The sequence below is a fragment of the Nicotiana attenuata genome, unplaced genomic scaffold (assembly GCF_001879085.1).
Source record: "Nicotiana attenuata strain UT unplaced genomic scaffold, NIATTr2, whole genome shotgun sequence".
NCBI classification, from domain to species: domain Eukaryota; kingdom Viridiplantae; phylum Streptophyta; class Magnoliopsida; order Solanales; family Solanaceae; genus Nicotiana; species Nicotiana attenuata.
In genome coordinates, this window is record NW_017677752.1 from 1 (window position 1) to 8,651 (window position 8,651).

Here is an 8,651-nt window from a genome sequence, read left to right on the forward strand (position 1 = left end):
ATATATATATAGAACCCTAAAAGTACAACATAGAGAATATTCAAGGAAATATTTCTTTTGAAAGTTCCAAGGTCATACTAGCCGTTATTTCTGTTCCTGCTACTCGACTTCGGCCCAGATGAACCACACGACGGCTCATTCTTGTTAACCACTGATCGACCTCGGCCAGGCCACCTATAATGAGTTACAGTCGTCACGATAGTCACTTCTTCGTACCAGATTTCCTTGATCGAATTTTGGCCCATACAAAGCCTACGCATGATAATATAATAAAGATGAGGTATAGAGATAAACGAGCGTATCAAACGAAAGAAAACGGTTTGATAGACTCTTTGCTTAATTCATTTTCTATAAGTTTATGTAAGTTGCTCATGCCAAACTACTTTTTCATATTAACAAATTAGATGCAATATGTGTTCTCCAATTTTGTTTTTGATGATGAACCCGTACAATTATATCTTGCATTTATAAGAAGTTCTAGTGTATTTATGCTGGAACTCCATCATACTATGCTGGAGTTCCAGCATACTATCCTGGAACTCCAGTATAATATGTTGGAGTTCAAGTATACTTATGCTGGAACTCCAGCATAATATACTGGAGTATTTTTCGGGTTTTGAACAGTGTTTTCGCTCAGATTTATCTTTACATAAAAAGTGGCAAAATTTCAATTACTTTTGAAGCTATTTTTGAACGACCAGTTGTAAATCTGGCTATTTTTAAAAATCACCCTATCCGTTATACATTGTGATTTTACTCCCTCCATCTCAAATTATTTTTACTAATTTCTAAAAATAGTTGTCTCAAATTATTGTCAATTTAGAAGTTCAAGATAAAATTGCAAAGAGAGAAATATCATATTGGTATTATGGAAATGCAAATGCCTTGCATGAAAGTAATATTAATTCAACGATAGTGAAGTTAAAAAAAATTGAGTACAGTGTTACGTAATTTGGCTTAGAGCAAGAGCTTGCTGTTTCTTTAAAGAAGGTTGAGAAGCATACATGCTCAATTCGTCTCCGTGTCATACCAGATCAAGAAGCTGTGTCCAATAATACTATATGGTAATTAGCAAACAAAAGAGAGTCGCATATGATAGAATAACTGCTATAATTATTTGAGCATGTTTGAAGATTGAATTGAATGCATATTATTTAAATATAATCTGATGTTAGTGTCAGGCTTCACAACGTTATGTTGTGCACTCCCACCTACAATCTCATTGTTACAATATATTCCCCTTTTGAGTTATAACTTGAAGACTTGAAGGTAAGCCGGCGTATATACAGCCTTTGATCTACAAAATTGAATTTTTGTTTTCTACATTGACGGCGTTATAGTATGTATCGATTATTTTTTCTTGAACTAGAAATATCGGTAACACCACGATTTGGATTGTAAATTTTTAAGCACCAAATTTTTTGTGTTGCATCAAGTCAATATCAATTTGAGTACTACTATTATCTCTCTTTTTATTTAAAGTTTTAACTTGTTTCTCTGTAGTATATATATATATATATATCTCCCTGACTTTCGAAAAAAAAAATAACCGTATCTATTGGTATGTTCATTACTGGACAAACCTATTTGCTATGAGCCAATTTCATATTTTTGTTACTCTCTCCGTTTCATATTAACTGAGGTACTTTCCTTTTTAGTCTGTTCCAAAATAAATGATACATTTCTAAATTTGGAAATAATTCAACTTTAAACTCATCATTTTACCCATTTTACCCTTAATGAGAAGCTTTTATAACCACACAAAAGTCATGGCCCCACAAAGTTTTACCCCTTAAGTTTTTAAGACCACAAATTTCAAAAATCTTTCTTTATTCCCTTAAACTCCGTACCGAGTCAAACTACCTCATTTAATTTGAAACGGAGGGAGTATAATTTAAAAGGAATGATCTAACTCTGTTTTTTGGTGTGTGCCGCATATTTTAGTATTTCCAACACACATTTTCCAATAGATGCACGTTACGAGAACAATAATTGTTCTGACAATATCTAATCATTATGATCTCACCGTCGACAATCCACATTCATCACTCGTTAAAAATGTACTTTATTCTTCATTTATAGATTATTTGCTGAAACCTTTTTGTTTCAATAATATATTGCTTTTATCTTACACTACATGACTAGGTATACACACGAGAAACGAGAAATATAAATATATATATATATATATATATATATATATATATATATATATATATATTCTTGCCCCTTATATTTATAAAGGTTTGTATTTTGATAGAATTTGAATTCTCTCTGTTCCTCTTGAAAAAAAAAAATTGACGTACAATGCCCTCTTTCTTTAAGTTTCTTCTTTTCTTAAAAGAACACATTTATAATATCTTCCAAGTTGGAGTAAAATCTGTCATGAATCATACATAGAGCAACTGAAAATAAATTAGAATTGTATCCTCAGTCATTGTTTTGTATAAATAAGTGTAAAAAGTCACCACCAATTTACCATCGATACTAGACTGATGGAGCCCAATACATTATATGGATAGTGTGACACTGGCAGTTCGACAGGCATCAAAACTACTAGCAAAATCTAGAGGTGCATAACATTTAAAATGCATCTTTAATGCAAAAATGAAGTCGTGACCAACTCAATCAGATAGTAGCATTGTGCTGTGGCGTGAATTCAGATTTAGCCCCATTATTACAAACCAAAGGCATAATAAAACAGAGAAATGTACCTTAATACCTATAAGTAACAACTAAATTGCAGATAATTTAGAAACAATTTAGACCTTGGGCCTGCAAACTGGAATCTCGATAGTGCCCTCAAGTGAAATTACAACCTGAGCTTGAAAAGTTTCTTCATTCCCATTGTTGTTAACTTTAAAGGTAATGTAGTAGTTCCAGTCACGACATCCACCTGCATTCACCTTCACAATCCCCAGTACCTTGCGTTCTTTCCCCTGCAACCAATATTATGCAATTCAATATAGAGGAAGGGCAGGCCAGCAGGCAAAGAGCAAAACAAATGGTATAGATATTACATCGTCGGGAAAGTGCTCCTTGATTGCCATTGAAGCATAACCCTTGAGTTCATCTACAAGCTCAGGATCACGATCAAGTCTGCGAGTGGAAATTGGGCATATGGGAGCCTCCATGCACGGCCCAGGGTGTTGATCAAAATCAAAACCCTATTTAAGATAGACGAGAATAATCAGGTGAGATTTCTACAGTGAATGCATATTCAGTATTTGAAATCCAGCCGATTTGACCAAAGTAAGTAAAATCTAATCACAAATTATAGTTGAAAAATTGTATTACAATAGGATGTGTTACATGATTCTATCACATGCACAGCTTATGTGTGCAGACATGTACGTCTTTGTAGACAAAGAGGGTTAAAGAGAGTTTGTTAAGATTCTCCAAAATCAATTGTGACAGAAAAAAAATCATAGTGGATAGTTAACTGATATCATGAAAACTTATTGAAATACAACCAGCAGAGGTCTACCAAAAGCAGATTACATTTCCCCTTCAAACCCAAACTTTATCTTAGAGAGTGACCAATGCAACAACAATAACAACACAGTATAATCCCACTAGTGGGGTCTGGGGAGGGTAGTGTGTACGTAGACCTTACCCTTACCCTGGGGTAAAGAGGTTGTTTCCAATAAACCCCTGGCATCCCTACCTCCACGAACTCCCCACCTAGCTCTTGGGGTGACTCGAACTCACAACCTCTTAGTTGGAAGTGGAGGGTGCTTACCACTAGTGCAACCCACTCTTGTGAAGAGAGTGACCAATGCCCAAAACAAAAACATAAAAGAAAAAAGAAAAAGAGAAAGAACTGCTGGAACCTCTTTTTTTGTTGTTGAAAAGGTAAGTATTAAGAACTGCTGTAAATATGAAATGTAATTACATATAGACCTTGGAAATTCTATAGAGCAACTATTAAACTCCTTTTGCCTGTCGTTTAAAAGGAAAATTCCAGATAACGCTTTGTTCAATAGAAAAAGGAAAGAAAAGAACAGCTGTAAATATGAACTGTAATTACATATAGACCTTGCAAATTCTATTCATCAGGTATTGAATTCTTTTTGCCAGTCATAAAATTCCTATAGTGCTTTGTGTACTGCCCATTAGTTTAGCATTTTCTTGATTAACCCGTACAAAAGCAATAGGGAACACACAGGAATTTACAAAGATCCAGCAAATGGGTAGGACTAGCTCTTAGTCAATCCCCACAATTCCATCTACATTTACAAAAAAATTTTAAAAAAGAAATAAGAAGATACAAGGAGAAAAAGGTTCGGAGGTTGCAAGTCTGCAACAACACCAATATAATTGCAAAGGATAAAAATAAAGAGAGGTCGACACAATACTTGACAAATAAATTGAAGAACAAGAGACCACCAGATTCTGAAGAGAAATTACACGATAAATTTTATTTCCTTTAAATACACTTTAGGCCCATAAGATTCTTACCAGTCGGGCGTACTCCTCAAGAAAAAGGAAGTCAAAGGTACACCTCAAGACCCTATAATAATTCTTCCCCTTCTTCTTAGGTTTAACTCAAGAAAATGCAAATCAATTTTACACCTCAAGAAATACGGAAACATGTGGAACCAAAATTACATACGCCCAAGCAAGGATGCCTTGCATTTAACAAAAGGCCTAGATGCAGTTATGCCCTGTCTAATGCTTTCACAAATAGCGCTTCTTGCAAATTGCAATAACTTTAACATAGTAATTCAGTTCCAATCTGATGACAGAAAGTGAGTAGTCCCGAAGAATGATTCACCCTCCTACCTCATAGAGTGCAATGCCTCAGAATTAAGCACGTTTACTAGCTATATGAAAAATCTAAAATCAACAGATACGGAAAGAATAACCACCACCACCACCCAAAAAAATAAAAAGAAGAAAGTTGACATGCCAGCTTTACAGTAATAGATGCTCGATGAACCCAAAATGAGGAGTGACATGTAGAAGTGTTTGCACAGTGTTAAGCCATATTTGAACAAAAAAAAGGTACAGATTAATGTAAAACAAATAAACATCTACACAGTAGGCACTAACTAAACTAGACAAGTGGATGACAGAACATAAAGCATATCAAAAATAAGGTCTAAATAAAGAGAAAGAAAGAGATATCAGGGAAACTATATTTATTTCACGTATACACATATAAGTCATGCATTCCACAACACAAAGCAACAGTCATGTTTTTCCTTCTTTTTTCTTTTGGGGGGATAAGTCAAGATTTCCGTTACCACAGTAAGTTGGTGTCAGAAGCTTATACAGAATAGCTATGAACAACTTGGTTCAAGAAAAGGTATATACAAGAAAAGGTATATGTTACAATCAACTTGTTTCAAGAAAAGGTACAACAAATGCACAAACATAAAATCACATATCATATCTGAATCTGTGACATCTTACATGTATTAATTTTTCATTTGCTTTTGAACTGGAAATTAATTTATCATTTGTTGCATTCCAGTGTCATAACTTAACTGTAACAGTCAGAGGGAGTTGGACTTCAGCATGCTCTCCTCAAGTTAGATACCCGCTTTCTTCTTCCATCCAACACTCAACTCACCAGACCATGAGCAAATAGAAAAGGAAACAAGAATTCAAGGTACAACGATTACCTTCATATCAGCTTGGTCTAGATACAAGCTTATAAAATCTATATCTTTACAAGGTAGGAGTAAGGCCTGCATGCACTTTACCCTCCCCAGACCTCACAATGTAGGAATACATAGGGTACGTTGTTGTTGTTACATCTTTACCACGGATTAGTCCACCATTTGTCACATTCTTCACGCGTTAAAACCAACCACATGCATCTCCAGCAAACTCCAAATAAATTAACTTAGTAATACAATTTACTTTTACTAATCTCACGCTGCGGATGTAGATTGGACCACAGAATCACTAATAATGACAGAGAGCAAATATTCAAACAAATTGAGATGAGAGGGGAAACATTAAGATGACCTTCTAGCATAAGGTTGAAATGGATAAAGTATGTGCCAGGAACTTGTACCCTTCTCTCTCTTTCTTTCTCTATTCCCCCCCCTCCCCTCTCTCTCTCTCTCTCTCTCTCTCTCTCATACACACACACGCACATCTTTTGGAAATCGCTTGGTATATGAAAATTCATTGGAAATTACGAGCATGTCAGCATTTTTCAGACACCATTGCGGATTTTTAAGACCAAATCAAGGTCTGTCAGAAGCATTTGATTATGGACAATGGGAAGTTATACAACCTAAATTATCATGATTCAACACTATCTCCCCCCGTGTTAGAAGGAAAGACACTATCTGCACTCAATATCAGCACCAACGTTGCAAAAGACTTTTGAACATTCACTTTTCCCTTAAATTTTCTTCAAGCAAATACACAAGTTTTATACTCCGTTAAAATAGATGGTAATTATTAAGATAAGGTAAAAAAAAATCAGGGTATAGTAGATTAAACAATTTGCTCCTAGACTAGATATAAGTCAGGTGTATATGAAATCAAAAGGATTTTTGATGATAAATTACTGTTTGTAATATCATATAAACGCCTAAGGTAAAGAAGAGTAGTAGTAGTAGTAGAGTAGAAACAAAACAAACATACATCGCTGTCGTGGAGTTGTTGAAAGTACTTTTCGAAGACATGCTTATCGGGTCGATGTTCCCAATCATCGGAATCATAGTCATCAATCCCGTAGAACTTAATCTGCTGTTTTTCTCGCATCTCGTCATTAAAGTCATTGTTAACCTTAAATTTCTTCTTCCATTTCTTCTCCGAGGACGAAGCCGACACGATTTCCGATCTAGAGTACGACGTTATCGATTTTTCACCCTCCACCACAGTTACACATGCAGACGGCGTCGCCATAGTTTCAGACAAGGTCGAATCGGTGCTCGATCGCGCTTGCTAACCAACCCTAAACCAGCGTGGTCCACACATTAATGAGCAAAATCCTTTTCCTTTGGGAACTGAATTTGAGTGCAATACGAAAAGGGGATTTTACCGGGATTGTTACACAAATAGCATGTAAGATTTAATATTTATTTTTTAGGTAATATATATATATATATATATATATATATATATATATATATATTTAATTTAGTAGCCGATACATAATTTCATAATATTACGCTCATACGTATCGGGCCACTAATTCTTCGTAGCAACTATACAATTCACTTGCTTTAAGGTCCTATATATATATATATATATATATATATATATATATATATATATATATTGAACCTACGATAATTACATCGTTGCGATTCACAGTTAAACAATGATTCACAGCACGAAACATAAGAAAATTAAAACACGGCATGTAACAGAATTATCAAAACACGACATAGCAGGATTGTCAAAACACGACATGTTACAGAATTGTCAAAACATGACATGTACCAGAATTGTCCAAAACATACAATGTACCAGAATTGTCAAAAAAAAAAAAAATGTACTAGTAGTTTAATACAACTTCTGCATCAGGTGATGCACCTATTCTGAATGCTCAATTACTGATTTAAGAATTTCATAATCTTCATACGCCAATGCCTCGATTATGATTCTCATAAGAGCCGGAGACTTTGCCAGAAGAAGCTTCAACAGTTGCATGTGAGGATTTGTCCATCAAATGCTCCTAATCACAATTATACTGAGGTTGTTGAATATTGTTTCTCCAAAACTTCCTTCCAAATCAATATTATCCAGTGCTATAGGTACATCACTATTATCCACCTAAGAAATAATTAAAAAAAACTACAAATTTAAATGACTATCGGAGGTATAAAGAAGCCACTACGTAATGAGAACTTAAGAAGATAACCGAATGATTAAGTAAGAACCTTGATTTTCATATATTCTAAATATGGGAAGCTTCTCATCAAACACAAAGCAAAGGCGACGGAATACAATTCACTCAGATAAAGACCAGAGAGGTAAAGATTTTTCACACAGTCAACACGAAAGGGAAGATTAGTTGGTACTTCTCCTGCACCTGTAGCCAACAACTAGAAAGAACGTCCCAAATTAAAAGGATGGCTCATAGACCACAATATATTCCATCAATGAAGATGCACTAGACTGAAGTTATGAAGCACATTTACCTTGAGACTATAGTTATCCAAATGGAGATGTTCCACCGAACAAAAAGACTCAAGAACCCTAGTATAGTGAGGTTTTGATTCCAGGAAAATGCCTCCCCTTAAAGCAAGCGATACTTGTGCCAGAAGAGGAATAGTTTTTAAACTGATAAACCATACTCTGCCTGTGAAGTCAAGGGACTTCAATTTGGGGGCATTAATTTCAATGAGACCACTGAAATTATCTGGAAGCAGAAGCACCAATTGCTCGAGCAACGGGCAATGAGAGATTAAGCTTCCAAGCAATGTGGACGAGATTGTAACATTGTATAGCTTAAGGCAAATTAACCTATCAAAACCTATGTAGGCTGGTGGATGAGATATAAAACAATCTTCAGAGATAGATGCCTCAAATGCACACATTTGAAAAATGAAGCAGGCAATTTGTATGGTTTCCCCTTGATCGGAAATTTAAGATTAAGATTTTCAATACCATTTTCATAGAGGAACCCTATCAACTGTCTAATATAAAAAAACTCCTCCAAATACGGAATTGAGACT

General features: G+C 35.0%; 1 protein-coding gene across 1 annotated transcript; it reads right to left on the reverse strand.

Moving 5' to 3' along the window:
- Nucleotides 1–2,554: 2,554 nt before the first annotated feature.
- Nucleotides 2,555–7,023, reverse strand: LOC109221481. The gene is made up of 3 exons (XM_019385960.1): nt 6,610–7,023; nt 3,021–3,167; nt 2,555–2,939 (listed from the first exon to the last, which is right to left on the reverse strand). The coding sequence occupies exons 1-3, from the start codon at nt 6,871–6,873 to the stop codon at nt 2,763–2,765; spliced, it is 588 nt and encodes a 195-aa protein (XP_019241505.1). The 5' UTR covers nt 6,874–7,023; the 3' UTR covers nt 2,555–2,762.
- Nucleotides 7,024–8,651: the final 1,628 nt, after the last annotated feature.

Excerpts from the sequence above, each read along its gene's own strand:
- LOC109221481 (XM_019385960.1), bottom strand. The coding sequence starts at position 6,873 with ATGGCGACGCCGTCTGCATGTGTAACTGTGGTGGAGGGTGAAAAATCG. Across the intron at positions 3,168-6,609 it reads AACAACTCCACGACAGCGAT|GGTTTTGATTTTGATCAACA; the intron begins GTATGTTTGTTT and ends TATCTTAAATAG. Across the intron at positions 2,940-3,020 it reads AGGAGCACTTTCCCGACGAT|GGGAAAGAACGCAAGGTACT; the intron begins GTAATATCTATA and ends TATTGGTTGCAG.